We start from the raw sequence: 19,628 nt of genomic DNA, 5'->3' as shown, positions 1-19,628 counted from the left end.
CATACTGGAGTAGGTCATTTGATTTATCGCTTTGAATATGAAATACATTTTACTGATTACATACTTTCACTTAAATAAATTAAGAACAATCTAGACAGTACATACTTTTACAATTTCTTATTGAGAATTTGTGAATCTTAACACGTCTTCAGCTGTTGTCCAGATATTGTTTGCGATTTTGAGAAAAATCACATTCCAACTTAAATTTTGTATCTGTAAAAAAAATTAATAAAAATTAAATAAAAAGATAATCAATCACAAGACAAAACACAGCACACTCTGCTATATATATATATATTTTTTTTTATTAACAAAGAGTAGAAAACACAAGTTGCCATCAGCTGGATGAACACAATTTGAATTGCTACATGTAAAATACACTATTTATTTCCAAGGATATAAAAGCATTCACTAAACCGTTTAGCACAGGTCAGATCGTGGCATGCAGGGTACTGATTTGGGAACCAACTATAGAGGAGCACTTCCTCCTTTTATACAGCAAATAGTTGGTGGTTTGTGAATCAGTCAGCAAATAATTATACAATACAATTAAACATAGCTGGTGATATAAAATCTTTGTTTCAACTTTATCTGAGATTATTGACCATATCTGTGGAATCCTCTCAAAACACACAGGGAAAAAAAAATTAAAGGCATTGTGATTGGAGGAGTCAGAAATTAGCAAATGAACAGTTCACATGGATGTAGCACCAGTTAATAACACCAATCACAGTAAATGAAATCACCAAGTACCCTTTGACTGAAACTGACAATTTCTAGCATTGGTGCCAGGAGAAAAGCACTTCACAACTAAGGCAAAGATTGGCTTAGAAGTGATACATTGGTGCAACAGCAACCCACCCCAAAGTGTCATTTTAATCATATTGTAAACATGTAATATCATAGAGAAGGCAGAAGAAAGACCAAATGCATGACGAGCAAGTAAACTGGCATGATAGAAAGCAGATATTGCTATTATTAAATGTCTCTGGTTTGTAAACAGGACAGGTTTCGGCTCGTGTGTTCATACAAATATAAAATAAATAATTATACATAATATGTAAAAAAAGATACCCGCCACCATTTTCCACTGCTTATAACAGCAGGGTTAACAAATCACTCTTTTTTTGGTCATTATTTCCATCATCAGTGTCAGAGGCAAAAAAATATTATTGTCCTTTGCCAAGAGCAGCATTTCCTTTTCATATCACCTCCTGCCTTCTTTGGTCACTTCTACCCAGACAAATAACCTTGGTTGTAGTTTTAAACACAAAGTCAGCACACATGCTCTGATGTGTATATTAACTAAAAGGCACAGAGGTGAAATCTAAGGTAGGCCCGGAGGATCAATCCTACAAATACACAATCTCTTTCTTCCTCAAATGCTGCTCTGGGTCAAAGCTGAGCAATCATCGGCACCATAGTCAACCATCCTCCTAGTCAGTCTTCAAATTGGCCCCATTCTTCTGCTCCCTCAGCCTCCTCCTGTGCAGGTATCCGGTACGCTGCAGACGGTTCATTCTGGCTCCCAGGAAGATGACAATTCTGCTCGGCACCAGCTTGGTGGTCACCCAGCCCTATGATCAAAGAAACAAATGACAACAGTGCATACATTTAAATTTGTACCTTTTCATTTATCTTTTCAGTGAAACCTAATAAATAAAACATTTGGTCAAATCCACTTTTCATATCAAGACAAAATACAAACAGGTACTATACTATATGTACACATTTTATTGAAAGTCCTCAGGGGTATTGAAAATTAACTAATGAGCAAGGTAGTTTTGTTTCACATTAGAGCAACAATATTATTGACAATATAAATTTTTGTATTTGGGGTTTTACCATGACGGCATGTGGGAAATAGCCATTGGTCTGGCTCTGCAGACCCACAGTGCTGAGCTCAGCTGCCACATAGCGCTCTGGGGTGGGCTTGTCCAGGGTGGGCTTCCTGATACGAGTCATTTTAGTGACAACAAAGAAGGGCAGCACACTCTGCAGAAAGACAAAGGAACATAGGAGATAATTTAAAAAAAAAAAAAATGCAAAAAGCACACAGTACATAAAGACGTTGCTACAAACTAGCTATGAGGTAAGAACACACTCTGGGTTTAAACTGAAGCTCTCACATACTTTGACCACAAGGTGGCACATAATAATTGCACTGGGTCACTAAAAGAGAACACATCCATTTCAGTGGCCTTCAAGGAGGTTTGGTTAAAATTAGATTTTGTAATTTTCTATAAATTAAATTGGAAAGTGAGCCAAGAAGCAGAAAGACATAGTTAAATTCCACAACTCCACACACTTACTGTAACCGAATTAGACTCTGATTTATGTTATCATCTCTCAAAGTTAGGCTAGGGAAGCAATGTTGTAAAGTTGTTTGCTTCTTCTGGTTTCATTTATCATGTGCAGCAGCTGGAAAAAAAATAAATACATAAATTCCCCACCAGACAAACCCCCAACTCACCTGGATGATGATGCCCTGACGCCTGTACTCCTCCTGAAGGCCACGGGAGAAGAAATCCACAAAGGCCTACACAGAGAAAGATAAAAGATTTAACATTTGATAAAATTAGTTTCCAGGAGGAATTGTTGCTTGTTTGCAAGTAAATCACATCCAGATATTACACATACCTTGGTTGCAGAGTAGACTGTAAGCAGAGGGACAGGGTACATGCCACTGGCAGAGGAGATGTTGAGGATGACACCTTTGGATCTGAGAAAAACAATGTAGATGAAGAACTTTTTTTTTGTCTGTGAGGCAAAGCTGACACCACAGGAACACTTTGAGTGACTTTTAGTTGGATTAATGAAGTTTCAGGACTTAATCATCAAAATTATGTTTCAGAGGTTTCACTTGTACTTGGAATTTTTCCACTTCAGAAAAGCCTGGTGAAATCCTCAGTTTCAACGCTGCTGCCATAACAACACAACTCTGCATCACAAGGTTTTCCCCGAGCACTGATCGCAGAACAGTGCATAAGTGTTTTAGGTCCTATTTTTATTTCCCATCACATCCACAAACTTTAAATGATTTTCCAGACCAGTGCCTGTGTCATCATACATTTAACACACTGACAAATACACACAAAGTGATACTGCACACACACCAAAACAGTGTGGTGGTGCCCGTGTGCGTTGCCATGGCAGCCTGTTGCTGCAGTGATGTAGTGGAGACGCTCCAGCCTCACACGGCACCAAATGTGCCTCTGCTGCTATTGGCCAGCAGGAATCACATGGGAGCGGAGCAGCCAATGGGGTGGGAAGAACACTTTGTGTGAATTGAAAGCTTGTCAGCATTGCGAACAAAGGAGGAGAGGGGAAAAAGATGCAGTGATGGAAATGGCTCAGTGAGGATTTCTTGTCCCACTTCTCCATAAAAGAGTCACCTTTCCTAAGTGTCACCTCCCAAATGTGGCTTTTGTTTGATACCCCGTTTAGCTTTGTGCCACAGTCTGTCATTCACTACACTGATATTTGACTGCAGTCATGTCGCAAAACATGGAAGCCTATCATTTAACTCACCTCTCAGTCATTCTGGGCAGCACAAGGCGGGTCATCTGAAAGAACAATAACACTTGCTCAGTAAACAATAATCACACAAACACAACTCATGGAGGGAAAACAAGGAGACAAGAGAAAACAGAGGAGAGACTTTTATTTAAAAAATAAAACAAGACTAAAAGTAGGAGGGAGAGAGAGGCAGAGACCAGAGGAGAGAGAGAGTTGCGTGGGTGGCATGTACAGACAGCGTTGGTGTAGTCCACCGTTGCTTTGGGAACAACTGAGACACTGCAGGTACCATGGTAGGAACAGCAGAAGAAGAGAAGGAAAAAGAAGACGAAAACAACAGAAAGGGGGGAAAGTGACATATGGATCAGCTTTAAACAAACAACTGGGGCCTAACAGAAATATGTAGGGTGCAATCACTCAGGCCAGGTGTATTTAAAGGAGAGTTAAAGTATGAGGAGTCATTCCAGATAGAGATCAACTCACCTGGCACACGGAGGTCATGTTGACATTGATCATATTTGTGATGAACTGAAACGCAGAAAAAATCAGTCACATAAAAACTTATGTACAAGATTTGATATATATAGAGCAGATGTATCACGTAAAAGCATAATAAGAAGCACAACAATGGTACACTGATGCTATAAGGACAAAACTTTTTATTATGTTTCGATGGGGTCTCTACTTCAGTAACAGAAAACAAGCAGCCATCTACAAGTAAAGATTACTCACATTGTCCAGATCAGGAATGTGAAGATAGTACTCAGGGTAGGGGTACGACACGCCGACATTGTTAACTGTTGAAGACAAACAAAGAAGAAGAGCAATTACTCTACTGTTTTTATAAAGTAACACTGAGCTCTCTCAAATATCTGCCACAAGGTGGCAGCAAAAGCAAACAAGCCAACATATCTTCCACACTAGACACAGCCACACCTTGCAACCAGTAGAGCACAACTGTTATCATAAAAAAGGACAAAGAGTTCCTTAAATGCACAGCCAAAAAGTACATCATGAAACATCTAAAAATGAAATCAGCAGCTGACATTTTAGTGCATCTCTGAACACATGGCATAACAAATGTTTTCAGGACAAAAACAGCTGAGACACGATGAGATGTAGAGACTTGATAGGTTGGTTAGGCTGTCGTCACTATGTACCGTGATGGTAGCCACAACAAGGAACTTAGAAACAACCAGTCAGGGCTAATGACCAACTTGGCAGTGGAAAAAAAAAAAAAAAAAAAGACGTCACTTGAAGTGTCTACAGAAGAAAGGTTGAGAAGGATCCAAAGCCAGTACTTTTCAGAGGAATCAGGAGGTGTCACAGCACATTACTTTTCTACCAGAGTTGTACATTTAGGACAACACACAGATATTTAATTGTAAACTCCAAAAGAAGTCTGCCGACCAAAGTCTAATCTACATGTGCAACGTTTTACAGCTAAGGGCAACCCTTCAGCCCTGTGAATTATGTTTATATATCTATATTTCTGTATTTCTATAAATACAGCTTTAACAGTCCTCATTTTTCTAGGAACATCTCACCAAAAGCTGCAAACACGTAGTATTTCATCCAGCCTGAACGCACACTGTAAAGGAGTGTCAAGTGTTTTTTGTTCAAGTGGCCTTATAGTCTCTTTGGGTAAGGTCTTCACCTGCCATGCCTCTTTAAAATACATTAGTTTACTACACTAAATTCAAGAATAAGTTGACATGTAGACTGTGCCTGTATCGTCCCTGGCAGAAATCTAGAGACAGTTCTGTCATCAACAACCAAACAGACAGAAACGTTGCAAAAATCAGCTCTTACCAAGAACACCGATCTCCAGACCAGCCAGCCCCGCCTCGATCTTAGGATAGATGTCTGCCTTGCCAAAGTCAACAGCAATAGTCTTGGTCTCCACTTTATACTGCTCCTCTGTGAAGGACAAAGCAAGTATGCATTAGTTATAGCCACAATGATATGTAGGAATGGAAATTAGCAATAAGAATGTTTTAAAGAGCAGAAAAAGTTACACTGTAGTGCCAACTACATCAAAGCCAAGAAGGATGCATGGTCAAGATCACTCTTCCTAGTGGCTGATGCTTTTACACCACACATCCATATCATCTAGCACTGAGCTGATTACATGTCCCAACAGCAGAGCAATCCTGTGTTTCAAAAACCTTGAATCTGCTCAAAAGGAACAGAGCGTGAAACCAGACACTGTCGCACTCCAACTGAAGAGGGCACTGCGTACCAACAAACCAGCAGAAGGGTCTTCTCCCCCCTCCCTCCCTCCTTCCTTCCCTCCACTCCCTCGTCATGTTTGACGCGCCTGCTGCAATTAGAATTTATTGTCCAAAGACTTGTTTAGGTGGCCGAGGGAGTTATAAGAGGAAAATTCCTGGGATGTGCCTCAGCAGAGACCAGTAGTGTGTCAGTGACCTCAGTTAGACTTGACACGAGATAAAAAAAAGAGGGGGAACCTGACAGGGATGTGAGGTAGAATGATTACAATGAAATAAAAACAAGTTAAGGGTTGGAGCATCCTTGGAATTTTTCACGATAACTGCTGTTGAGCAGAAGAAAATGATAAAAGCAGCTGGTGACATGGTGGTGAAAAAGTAGAAATATTAAGTCTGAGGTTACTAAACTGTGGCAGTAATCTGGCGCAGACGGTAGGTGCGATCAAGACACAAAGAGAGAAACATTCGAATTAAAGGTGGGACAGGGTGGGTTGCCTGTTACATGGTAAGCACTGTGGTTTTGCCAGACTAATCGTGAGGGAGGAGTGCCAGAGTTTGGCACGCCGCACCCTGCTCGTGACTACCCATCAGCCCCCTCTGTGGACTTGAAGCACGACAGGGGAAATTGCGCTGTGGGAGACGTCACAGACAGATGGAAAGAGAGCGAGTCAGGGAGAGGGCACTATTAACAGAAGGAGGGGGGACACTCGCCATTCAGTCTGTGTTAAAATCTGGAGACGAGCCAGCATGGAGGAGGACAAAAGTTTCTCCTTTCATGTGGACGCTCATTTACCACTCGTAGTCTTGAATAAGAAAGGCCTGGTCTGTTTCTATTAACACAGGAGAAACAGGTTGAGCCACACATTTTTTTTTAACAAGGCCAGAAATGTAATCTGTTTTTCTCCTTACCAACAGTGACGAAGTAAAACACAGCCTGCTTTGTTGGCTTCATGTTTCCAACTCAGCAGCATTCTAACTGAATGAAGGCTCAACTTAGCAGGATGCACAAGAGCGTGAAAAACAGGAATTCCAAACTTAATAGTGAAACCACTCACATAATGACACGTTCAAAACAAATACATATACAACTTTGTCAATAATGAAACACAACGCTAAACTCCTCTTTCTCATTTGACCATATGGAAACTCCTTGTGCTGAACATATTCCCCTTTATCGAGGACTTCAAAACCCTGGAGCAGACGGCTGATAGGTGGTACGTCACTGTCTGCCCATAGTCACATCCTCATCAACCCACTCACTGCGCTCTCAACCCCAAACAGGTTTCCATGATGTTGTGGAGATGAACACACACACACACACACACATTCATACACACTTACGAAGTAAGTTGGCAACGTCATCAAGCTTGTCCTGGGAACGGCTGATCAACATTAGGGCAAATCCTCGACGAGCCAGCTGGAAAGTAAAAAAACAAACAAAAACAAAACGTTAACAGATGCACAGATTTAACCACAAATAAATGACACATACAGTAAAGGAGCTGCTCTCCTGTGCAAATTTTCTGTTGCTTGATGGGGACATATATCCTTCATTAGGGAGCTCACTGCAGTTACACATGTATGAACGCTGCTGACTTGTCAAAGGATGGCAAACTATTTCATTTTGCTGTCTTTTACTATCGATAACATTGCATAAAGAGTTGGCAAACATGGGTGACAAAGAGAGGAGATATCATTGCCCAGAGACCCACAGATGTCGACAGCAAAAACGGATTTACTACTTGGTAAAGCTAGTATAGGAGTTAAGTTGCTTTCTACACATACAGTACAGTTTGAGTGTGGATCAAATAGTTGGAAAATATACAGTTGCATATCCTCCAAACTGTATCCATAACACAAACTGATCACTTAACATTTTTGCTTGGTGGAAACGTGCTTCCAGAAGAGACAACTTTGAGTAAGGAAACAAGAGTAGGAAAGGCTTTTGTTAGGACTGTGGTGATCCAGATCAGATGGGAGACATTTTGACTTCACAGTAGGGAAAAGGTGTGTGTAACTATGATGGCTACGTCGCACTGCAGAGTCCAGCTTCTGTACATACCGGTTTAGCGCCATGGCTTACTGGGTGTTAATTCCACCTGTGCTTTCCCTTCAGTGACAAGTCAAAATGAATGCTGCATTTCACTGAAGTTTTTGCCCCTGTTCCCAACAGCTCAGTCAACATGATTTCAGCCAGGTTTGGTCTTGAGTATGTGAGCTATTCATGGGCATAGGGACTAAAACTGAACACGTGTAACAGGTTATTTGAAATGACATTCATCTACGTGAAAGCAGCAGTTTTGGTGTTTTGATTGTTTCTGCAAGTACCTCAACATTCCCTTAAAATCCAGCACGGATACGCTTGATAAAATGGTGGCGTACCAGTGCGTGACGAGCAGGTCGCCCCGCTGTAGCACCAACGGCAACCGCATGAGTCAATGGCCTTACATGACTATATTATACAGCCAGTACGCCCACACTGGTATGGGCCAAACACGTGGCAGGGTAGCCCCTATTCAACGTGTGCTTGTTACCTCTGTATGAGCTCTTGTTGGTAAGCCTGCCCTGAAGAGTGTGTGTGTGTGTGTATACTGTATATGTGTGCGAGTACTCTTGTACACGTTAATAGGCCTGTAAGAGCTCCCCTAACGTGGCCTATGAGTGAACATGGTGTGTGTGTGTATGTGAATGAGTCATAGCTTTTCCCTGAAAGAAATGAAATAAATAAGGGTCCAGGAGCCTCACCTCCTCCGCATAGGATTTCCCGATTCCGTCCGTGGCTCCTGTCACAACTGGAGAGAAACAGAAAGAAGAAGAAAGGTCAGTATAGGTTCTCTTGATACACGTAAACTCACAGCAAGGCAGGGGTCAAGTTAAATTCCATTCAAATAATGAGGAATAAATTAAAGGATTATCTCGTGTTTGCAATCAGACACATTCTAGATAGTCTAGCCATGCTATATTAACACCATCATTGAAGACTCACTGACTCCATGTAATTGGCAATATTTCTATTATCTCCGCAATTTGCAATGACCACATGTCGTTTGCATGTCAGAATGTGCACACAAATTTAATCTTCGTTCAGAAACCTATGACACGTGTCCATGTCAGGTTTCGGCGCTCGCGGCTGTCGTCAATATAGCTCAAAGCGTCAACATGGAGGGAAGCCAGGGTGACAGAGAGTGCAGGCAAAGCAAATCTGCTGGCGGACACACCCCACAACGGTATTCACCTGCTTTTTAGTAAGGGCTTCTTCCCAAGCTCTACGACAGCAGCTCTTTCATCAGTCAAATAACATTTCTTTTGTGTGTGCTTTGAGAATGCACACACTGTCAGCGTCTTATCCAAAAGTGAGGAGAGATGCAAATAATACAACCCATGACGGTATAGATTAGAGACGAACCACCAAGAATGAGCTTGAAAGACAATAGAGGGGACAGATTATATAGAGGTGGAGATAAAATGGAAATGATTAAAGCAGCACAAAGACAGAAGATGGTATAGGAATGACAAAGCTCTCAACACCCACTGATACCTCACTGAGAGCTCCTGTGATGTAAAACAATATACAGTTTCTGCACATGAATGCAGCCTTGAATCACTTATCACTTTAGCATACGGACAAATCTCAATCTCAGAGGCAAGTTTGAATCAGACGCTGGCAAATCAGAAGACCAATTTGGCAAAAGCAAAGGAAATATTACGCAAAAGCACAACATAAAGATGGTAAAGAGGCTGAGGCGTGAGGAGACAGAGGCAGAGAAAGGAGCTGATGTTCTTCTTGTGTTCAGAGTTCTCCTCACCTTGTCAAGCAAACAGGGCTATTTTTAAACCTTCACTGCCCATCAACCCCAGCCCCTGCTTGACTGACGGAGGTTTGTGGGGAGAAAGGATGGATGAAAGGAGGAAGGGATGAAAGACAGAAGAAGGGAGGTACAGAAATGAACATAATGCACATGCACAAAAAGAATGTGGTGGTGAAGGGGGGATTAAGGATGCTAGCGATTATTAACGCATATACACAGTTGTGAATCATGAATATATAAGCAAGGCTTGATGAAAGATTAATAGAGGTAGAGGACATTCTCTGGCAAAGAGCTGGAAAAAGAGACAAGATGAGAGAGGGGACGCAGAGGGGAGGGAGTGATGACGAACATGGAGCAGGAGAAAGGAGGAGGGAGAAGTGGGGTAGGGAGGGTGGGGGAGACAGGGGGAGCGAGGAGGGATCCTAGGGGCGGCTAAAAATAGAACTGGAGCGAAGCAAGAGAACGAATGAGTGAAGGAGAAAGACACGGAATAGAGATCGCGGTGGAGGGGAGAGGTGGGGAGGAGAAGAACAAGCGAGTGAATGAGAGCAGAGGAGTGAGAGCGAGTAGCACAAAGTCAAAAGTGAAAAGAGAGCAGAATCCCTGGTTATTTTTAAACCTCCCCCGTGTTAAGAATGAAATGCTCCGCGGCAGAAAAGCCTCAATGGGCACGGGCTGTACCAAACCAGGCTCTCGGTGCAGATGCAGGTGGGGGCAAAGAGAGGCATGGAGAGGCTACAGTCGCTGCAAAGTAAAATGGCTGGGGGGTGGGAGGCAGCCCCATCGACATAGAATTTTCTTTTCGTACTAGTCTCACGATATGAAATGGATAGGTTTTGTTTTATTAGCTATAGAGTTCATACTTAACACAAATCCATAAAACCGGGTACGCTGCATGTGATAGATGGTATGCAAACACTTCATATTTCCAACAATGTAATCTGCATCTTTTCAGACAGCTTTCATGCAAGTCTTGTTCAAGAAGTACAATGAACAGAATTACAGTGGAGATGAGCGTGAAACCGCTTAGATCTCTCAGAGTTAGGAAGTTTGCGAAGGGTAAACCTCGTATCATCATCAAGCCCTGACTGACAAGCCGTCAGTCAGGGCTTGATGACTTATGATTTTTAACGTGGACTGTTAAGACAAGCAGCTGAAACCAAGAAGTAGAAAAGAAAAATGCAACGAGAAGCATCAGTGCACCAAACACGTTCCCATCACATGGGACAACCGATTTATCCCACGAGTTTCGGGCGCAGACAAACTGCACCTGCATGCAGTCACGCGTCAAGAATGCACCAAAAAGCACGTACAGCATCACGGTTTGAACTTTAACCTGAAAGAGGACAGCATGAAAGAATGTATCAAGTATGGCAAGAACTACGTTTATCTTATCTGTATGTTACATCTCAGATGCACATTTTGGTACGTACATGACATGCAATTGGGGAATGCAAAGGAAGTATTTTAGCTTTTGGGCTTCATTTATGAGCCTGCTTGTCAAGAGGAAAATTGCAGCTCTGCAGGTTTGAGTCAATTGAATAAGTGTTGCTGTAAACCAGTCGGGGTCCAGTTTCGTCTGTGTGGACATCCTCTTTAAATTCATTTGTACAAGGCAAAAGGGCAAAACATAATTAAAGAGTATCAGTCTTTTAACGTGGTCTCAATGTATTTGAAATGTAAGGTAAAAATATACTATTTAGGGACTACAAAGACTGTCTATTAACTTGTTTTAAAAGAGGTGACGGCAACAAAAAGTGAACAAAAGTGCTTCAGCAGAGCAAATTTCAATTAAGGAAGAGTGCATAACTGATGTACGTAAAGAGGATTGTGTTGAGGGTATGAAAAAAGTGGGAGAGAAAAAAAGAAAAAAGTATACGAACTCTGAAATCGTTTTATCACAACATACTTCTTTAAGGACACCACTTTGATTTCTGATGTTTCTGCATTTTGTGCATTAAGCAAACAACCTCCCCCTTCCCTCTTCCTCAGGCGTAATACCCCTAATGCACTCCCCGCATCCTCGTGCTGTACTTGTGAATGACTACACTCCTCCCACCCTTTATATAATAGTACCATTTTCTCAATAAACATTGTCTAGGGGCTGAGTGAGAGTCAAGTGTGTGTTTGTGTGCGTGATGGGGGCTATCACAGTGGGCTACAGTGAGTCCTTCTCAAGTCTTAGGACAATTCTTTTTGTGTTTTTTTGAGTTTGCCACAGATACAAGAAAAAAAGAAAATGTTCTGGGTTGAGACTAACCTGTTATAATTTATGGATTTTGCAGAACACAATGTCCACAAATGCCATTGTTCAGTTCCGTCACACACACGCACATGTCCCAGTGCTCCCAGCACGACATAATTCCCCTCACGTGAGCAGCATTACATCAGTGACACACAGATATAATGTAACAAAGAAGAGCCTACGCAAGCAACCACGTGAGTGACAGCAGCACTGACGCTCTCAAACTGGTGAATGTGTGTTGATGGGGCAATCATGTATGAAAGTGATGTGTGCCAAAAAAAAAAAAAAAAAGATTTTGTAGAGGCCGTTGAAAGATGAGTGTGTGAATCCATGAATGTATGTGTGTGTTTCCAGAGGGGAAGTGTGCACTGCTGCCTCTCATTCATCCTAGCAACACTGCTCTGTACCCAGCTTCCCCCCATTCCAACACCTCTGAGAAAACTGGTCCACTATGCTGGCTCCGAGGCGCCCTGACGGGGGCGCATTTGCACTGCAGCTCTGCTGCGCTTAGTGCTGCACATCACGTCCAGAGGTATTGACATCCCCCAGCCTTTTCTGTCTCCCTCCCTCCTTTCCTCCCTCCTCAGCATTGGAGCAGCCCCTGCCGCTGCCTGCTCACTATTCCGAGGGTCTAAAAAAAGCAGCAGGAGGAGTAAAAATAGCAGCGCCTGCACTGCCTCGTCTGGGAGCTGCCTGCTTGCCTGCCTGCCGCAACACCTGAATACCAACAAGATCCCCCACCATCATCGCCACAACAGCCAGGCTGCTGCTGCATGAGCACTGCATGCTGGGAAAAAAAAACCAAAAAAACCCCCAGAAGATCTGATGGGCAGGATAACCACATATTTCTTGTTTGCTGATACAAGAGATGAATCTTTGATTTAGATCAACACTTGCAGTAGAAGAATGTGTCAGGATGGTCATATCATATTAGAGCACTGATCATTTACTCACACAAGATGAGGGTAAACGGGTGAAGCACAAATATGTAGAAACCTGGCATAGTTATTTGGATGGTGAGATTGCTTATTTTATTTAGTTTATGAAAAGATGGGGATGGGCAGCAGAACTAAAATTAGTGCAAAAAACCTCCCTATAACCCTCCCCACCACCACACCCCCAATTAAGATTCTCAGTGAGGAGAGACTGCGGTCCTTGTATGCCCCGCTCTTGTTACGTACCGTTATGTAATCTGTCGCACCCCAAACTCGCCTATCAACGAGCAGCCCCTCCTACCTCAGAGGGAGGAAGAAAAAAAAAAAAAGATGGAGGGAGGGATGCAGCAGAAGATCCAAAGACAACCCCCCCCCCCCCCATCCCACACCTAAAACACACATCCTATTCTCCATCCGCCCACCTGCCACATTCAAACGCACACACATACTGCTTTAAATAGCAGGAGAGGAAAGTCACATGGTTGATATAAAAGTCGACAGAAATAAAGCTTGATCAGGCCGGGAAAGAGGGGAAGATGAGGGGAGGGAGGGAGGGAGGGAGGTTGGGTGAGAGACAGAGAGAGAAAAAGAGAACATGTACTTCAGAGTTGCCCAAGATAGAACCAACATCTATATTTGGGTACAGAGCTAAAACAGTCCTGTCCCCCTCCCTTCTCCAGTCACATGCCTTGCTTAAAAATCAATTTCCTTCACCACAACTGCTTTGGTTAGAGACAAGGTGATTTTCGAGCACGGAACAAACTTCGACCGTGTGCTATTAAGAACAGACTGTACTGTGTGGAGGTTTTCATTTCAAGCAAAGCATGTGATTTTACTTATTAGTCCATCCTTTGGCTGGAGGGGTGTTAATCAGTGAAATCACCTGCTGGAGTCTTTGGTGGTAGGCATGACAACCTGCATGCACTCAGACCCCAACGGTGCATGACTGTAAAGACTTCATCGTGTTAGTGACATAACTAACTGGTGACTAAAAGCAATGTGGAGTTCCTCTACAAATGCAACCACAGCTTTGGATTTAAAAAACTTGTGCCCTTTTGGTTTCTATGTGAACCCCTTGTGCAACACTTCCAACCTCTACACTCCTTGAATGCGTCAGGCTCAAGGAGTGCAGTTAGGTAACGACAGTAAGTCAGAACATTCTTCTGCTTGGCCTGATCTCAAAAACGCTGACGTCCAAAACTTCGAAGTACATGTCAACAGATACCAACTACTGAACAAACTGCTTTCCTGGCATGTTGGACTGGAACCAAAGCAATGCGGTTATTGGCAACACTTTACAGGGGGTGATAAACCATGAACTCCAAAAATGCTGATGGTCCAGTATCATGTCTCGAAAACACGACTGAGCAGATGTTCAAATTGTACTTGATCTTTATCTTGGTTATGTGTGATGTTCAGTTAAGTCGAATGTCTGGTCAAAGGTCAAGTAACCGAGTGCGGCTTAACCTGGGACTTGGTGAGCTTCAACTAGAAATATTTTCAGGTCTGAATATTTGCATTTTTTGTCTTAAATTTAATAGTAAAACTTGTGTTTCAGACAATTGGTTCCAAATCGAGTATGTCACTTTGGGATATATTTTGACGTTTCATAGATGAACCAAATTATTTATCAGGAAAATAACCAACAAGTTAATTGGCGTTGTGGGCAAACAAATACATGGGATGGATGGACAGTGTGACAAAAATCAAACTGGAGAAGAGAACAACATGCTCAGTGGAACGCAAGATATAAGATACAGACACCGGCACACACATGCTTGAAGGCTTGAAATGAGATAGATGCAGAGGATTTTTTCTCTCTGTCTCTCTTTTTTTTTTTTTTTACCCAGCATCCCTGGCTCCAGCACGTGTCACAGAGCGTGTTCATCACATGAACAGCAGTGTTCACTTTCTCTCCACCCACACACACGCACACATATGTATACATACACACATACACACAAAGCACTAAGGGGAACCACATTCACAAGGATGAAGAAGAGACCCTGCTTCAGTTGAAACACACACACACACACACACACACACAAACACACAGAGGGATACATTTCATTCACATGTATGCATTTTCCTTACCATGAATGAAGTCTAATGCCTATTCATAAAAAAAAAAAAGGCAGAAGATAATTGAATTAACAGTGCCCTGTAACTCTGATGCGACTGCAGCTTGTCTTGACAAACATGCACGTCCAAAATGTTCATTTCTGGAGCAAAAATCAAACCTCGGCCAAATTCTTGCATACGTGTTGACCAAGTCTTTGCGCTGTACTGATGAACGGCTGTATCCATCTTATATAATAGAACTATTTTCTCAATAAACTCTAATGTCAAAGGGGGGAAGGAACATGTCATATCATTCTTGCCCCCACCCGTGCAAAAAGCTCCCTTTGGTCTCATTTCTTTCCCCATAATGGAGCTTTATACGCACGCAACAGGACAGACACTGGCTCCCTTATATAATATGGGATGCTTAGGGCTAAGACTGGAGGAGGGAATGGAGAAGAGGAAACCAAGGAGTAACAGACTGAAAAGATGCTCTACTGGAAATAAAAGCACTACATCAATTTATTATTATTTTTTTTAAATATATTTTGAAAGCCCAATTCCTGCACACTGCGGAAAAAAAAAAAATATATATATATATATATATAGGCGGAAATCTTCCTTTAATCTGACACAGTTTTGCAAAATATGCTAAAAGCCCAACAGTATTTCTTGATAAAAAATGTCTTCGAGAGAACTTCCACTCCTTCACTACAGATTGATAAAAATAGAAAAACGGAGCTGCAGACAAGGGTTTGGGCTGGCAGGAGGTGGGGAGGGTGAGCATGTGGAAACACGGTGCAGCAGAAAGGCTGGGGAAGCCGCCTTGACTCACGCTGCAGTGCTCCCTTTCTGCCACGAGGAGTCCCATCCACTAAGGGGAAGACCAGTCACTGGCAGAGGAACTCCAGAGAAATCCCTGCTCTGCTCTGCATGCGAGAGCTGCAGAGCTTAAGCACAAGGCAGACAGAGACGGTGCGTAGACAACGTGAAAAACTCTAAACTCCTAGAACCGAAAGCCATACGGTACAAACCCGACCTAGTACTTATCTGATCAAGGTCTAAAGCTAAATTGCAAATTTGACCTCAATCACCTGCACACACACAAACCTGTCAGACCAGGAAATACCAGTTGCCTCCTGTGCTACTCTACCAGCCACATGTGTTGCAAAAAGAAAATTAAAGGATTAGAACAGGCATCAAATACGGCACATTCTTATAGAAAAAATGTCTATTGAAGAACTGATTTGCTATGGCTGAATTGAAAACCATATTCTGTCTTTATTATTTGAAAGATGAATAGCTCACATTATCATTAACTATACACTGAAACAAAAGAATGCTGAACTGAAGACACATTTCCAAGTGTTTTCCTACGCAAAGTTGCTGCATGTGGCAGTGACCAACAACCATCATGCAAAAGTATGTAAACTCTAAGTTGATTTGATGTAGAAGAAAATTATTAAATGACAGAAACGCATCACAACTTCACTGCTCAAAGCACACTAGTATGTTAAAATAAAAAGACAGCCCAAGCCTATTCAATAGTCAGAGAAAGTTGCCTTTAACATGTTGCAACAGGTGCCTCTATCCTACAGTAAAAGGTGGAGACAGGGAGTCTCACCCTGTATAGCATGTGTGCTGCAAGAGAAAATCACACACCTAAACTGGTCCGGCCTGCACATCTGGTACAACCAGCTGAGGAGGACACCTCATCCTTAGCACACATCTACGCCCACCCTCACTCACACACCTGTTCCCTTCCTGCTATCCCCAGCCGTTGTGATTAGAAAGGACAGTCAGACCCGTCAGACTAGTGGCAGCAGTCAGTTTCAGGGAGTGGCATGCAACTTCACATCTTATTAATAAGAATACAGAAGAATAAAATGTGATGACGTGGAAAAGTTGGGTAATCGTTTTCCACCACCTCTAGAGTCATTAAAGAGGAATCATCTTTAAAACTGACAGTTTAGAGCCTCTTCTACACTTAGTCCTGCAGCTTTCAGGGGTTACTTGAGCCATGTTCAATACAGCACAACCTGACTCTGCAAGAAAATAAATTAATGTAAAGAATCATGCGTGCTACTAAATAATCAATGAACGCGTGCGAGATAAGCGCTGTAACCCATCTGAAAAAGATACCAAGGATGGTGGAGGTGGAGAGAAGGTGGTGATCACAGTTTCTATATGGATGACAAAGCGATGAACAAGCACATGACTCATCGGTGTGCACCGGTATTCCTCCGCATATTCCATCAGAATCACAAAAAAACCGTGTATTAGTCATTCCTAAAGGCATCCGACCTCTGCGTCATGCATTTCATCCCATCTTATGGCGCACAGGGCATCAATTACACATTTTATATATATATATATATATATATAAAACCACTGATTTGAAGGTTGAGTGCGTCATGGTGCTTAGATAAATATATACATGTATACACAAATAACACAACAGGTATTCACATCATCCGCCTTGCTTTTGGATGACAGAAAGGAAGATATCGACCTATCCCGATGCGAAGGAGAGCGCCTGGCAAATTGCGCAGCAAGAAGCTCCAGACGCAGCAGCCTTCTCCAAAGAGGAGACTAGAGAAGTGGGTCAAGCTATGGCAGGGCGACTCCTATGAGACTAGTCTCCACAAAATCAAAATACACTGAAGTCTAACCGCCACATCACTCACATACGGCCGAGCACGTTTTTTTATTTATTTATTTTTTATAAAAAAGTGCACAAGTCAAATCCAGTTAATGACCAAACAACATGTAGGACAAAAGGAACGGGTCAAGGTAATGTGACAAGAACGGATGACTAGAAAGAAACCGACGACACAAAAGAATGTCTAAAACGCCACCTGTATATACACAAATAAAGTAAGAGAAAAGACTACTAACACGTGTCAAAACGATGGACAAACCACTCCAATGTGACATACGTCAAAGGCTATGGAAATGATCTAGATGTAGGTCACGTTTTAATTAAGCATATGGGTTTGTCCTACATCATGCGGATGGGCTAATGTGGTTCAGTAGTGCTCTGGCTGAGAGCTCACCCACATAAAACAGCTCTCTGAAAAGTGCGCATAGCCTGCGCAATTTGGCTCCTGGCTCACCAATGTGAGGCATCCCCCTACCGCTCCAAAATGTGGGTGAAAACGCTGATTGGAGCCCCTGGCAGCAGACGGTGCTGTGTGTTTGACGCGGATGGAAAAAAAAAAAAAAAAAGGAAAAAAAAAACTCCAACACAATTGAGCTAATAAGGACCATTATCTTGTGAGTCAATCAGCTGCTTACCTGCGCCTGTTACGCAACACAAACCTCTCCTTGAATTAAGCCACAAAAAAAAAAAAAAAAAAAAAAAAACCGTATCAGGATGCAGCTTTTCTTTGTGCCAAAGTGAAGTTTGAGCTCAGTAACCCTCATTCTGGTGTTTGCACGTCGAGTCCACCTGCCTACTTCTGTGCTGCCCTCTTCGTGACCGTGATGTGGTGTAGGTGGCGTGAAAATTGATGCGACCCAACTCACCTGCCCATTTGCCCAGCTTCGGAGAGAGCAGCTGCCCATTTCCCAAGACCCAGATCCTAAAGCCTGAGAGCAGCTTGTAGAGCAACCACAGCGTCAGGGAGGCCACAGTGAACGCACCGACCCAGAAGAGAGGCGTCTCGGCCCTGCAGATCGTCTCCTCAACGTTCATGGCAGCGGCTCTTGGTGACTCGGCGTGTGTGAGAGTGTGTATGTGGAGACCTCAATTTTAGGCAATGTGCTCTAATTTCCAAGCCACAACGTGAGAGAGAGTCCCTTTATAAGGAGGTTGTAGCATCACACACACTCCCCCAACACTTGTCTAGCCTGATTTAAAGTGCACCGCCCACCTCCTGCTTTGCACCGCCCTTCTCTACTCCTCACTGGCTGTCGTGGCTGTCCCTCGGCCAACCAACCCAGCCGGTTGGCGCATTTGCATTGTCGATCAACTCCAGAGCTTCTACCATTCATTCGATTTTCTGTAAAAATCAGGGTGGGTTAAAGGGAAACCGGGATGAAGAGCGATTGGGCAAACATTACGGCAGCTCCCATCCGGAGTCAGTCATTGGTTCTCGTCGGAACAGGTTTGACGGGTTCAGTCAGGATTATGAAACCCTCCAAACCCACGCTTTCGGAAAAAAACTGCCCACACCACTTTATGAATGAAAGGATGCTCTCATTGGTGAAAAATGTGCTCGTCCTCCCGCCCAACGGAAAGCATTTGGAGACGATCTATTGGCTAAGGTGATGTCAATCTGTGAGGTCAGCCTGCTCCCAGCGAGACATGAGTCACTCGGCTATTTTAGGTATTCTGTCTGCATCATACTGCTGATAACCTCCAAAAAAAATGTAGAAACAGGTGCAGCGAGGATTCTTGGTGCCCAGAATCGTTTGTCGTGTGCCAGATAACTCTTCCACGCTCTCAGCTCTCGCAACAAGCCAGTGCGGGCTCCCCAAACGCAAAAACTACAATCCCCGGCACAACTTTTGCCTTTCGCGCTCTCGCGAGATTGCCCCATAGTAAGTTCCCCATCCAAAACATTGAGCAGGGGAGAGATGCGATGTATGTGTGCGTGTGTTACATAAACACTGAGACAGGCATGTCTTATCTTCTCTTTATTTCACCGTTATTTTAACATTTCCGTGCACACGAACAAGCCAGGCATGATAACACATGCTGGATGTTTCACCACAACCGACTGTCACGATTCTCTCTTAAACAGTATGTGCTCTCTGCTCCCCACTCCGACCCAGAAAGGGTATTTGCAACAGCACTGTGAGACTCCTGCACACCCCATCTGCC

The 19,628-nt window shown here is 43.0% G+C and overlaps 1 protein-coding gene across 1 annotated transcript; it reads right to left on the bottom strand.

The window, feature by feature from the left end:
• Nucleotides 1-178: 178 nt before the first annotated feature.
• On the bottom strand, nucleotides 179-18,623 carry hsd17b12a (hydroxysteroid (17-beta) dehydrogenase 12a). The gene is made up of 11 exons (XM_084554976.1): nucleotides 18,329-18,623; nucleotides 8,496-8,542; nucleotides 7,092-7,167; nucleotides 5,332-5,439; nucleotides 4,252-4,316; nucleotides 4,003-4,047; nucleotides 3,532-3,566; nucleotides 2,641-2,722; nucleotides 2,474-2,539; nucleotides 1,846-1,995; nucleotides 179-1,577 (listed from the first exon to the last, which is right to left on the bottom strand). The coding sequence occupies exons 1-11, from the start codon at nucleotides 18,495-18,497 to the stop codon at nucleotides 1,437-1,439; spliced, it is 984 nt and encodes a 327-aa protein (XP_084411102.1). The 5' UTR covers nucleotides 18,498-18,623; the 3' UTR covers nucleotides 179-1,436.
• Nucleotides 18,624-19,628: the final 1,005 nt, after the last annotated feature.

The sequence above is a fragment of the Chelon labrosus genome (assembly GCF_963514085.1).
Source record: "Chelon labrosus genome assembly, chromosome: 11".
In the NCBI taxonomy this organism is placed as follows: Eukaryota; Metazoa; Chordata; class Actinopteri; order Mugiliformes; family Mugilidae; genus Chelon; species Chelon labrosus.
The sequence above is the reverse complement of the archived record's forward strand: the minus strand, read 5'-3'. Positions and strand labels throughout refer to the sequence as shown.

Bases quoted from the DNA above. Each gene is read 5' to 3' on its own strand.
- hsd17b12a (XM_084554976.1), bottom strand. From the start codon at position 18,497: ATGAACGTTGAGGAGACGATCTGCAGGGCCGAGACGCCTCTCTTCTGG. The intron at 3,567-4,002 runs GTGAGTTGATCT...TTGTTCTTTCAG, and splicing joins ACATGACCTCCGTGTGCCAG to ATGACCCGCCTTGTGCTGCC. The intron at 2,540-2,640 runs GTATGTGTAATA...TTCTCTGTGTAG, and splicing joins CAGTCTACTCTGCAACCAAG to GCCTTTGTGGATTTCTTCTC.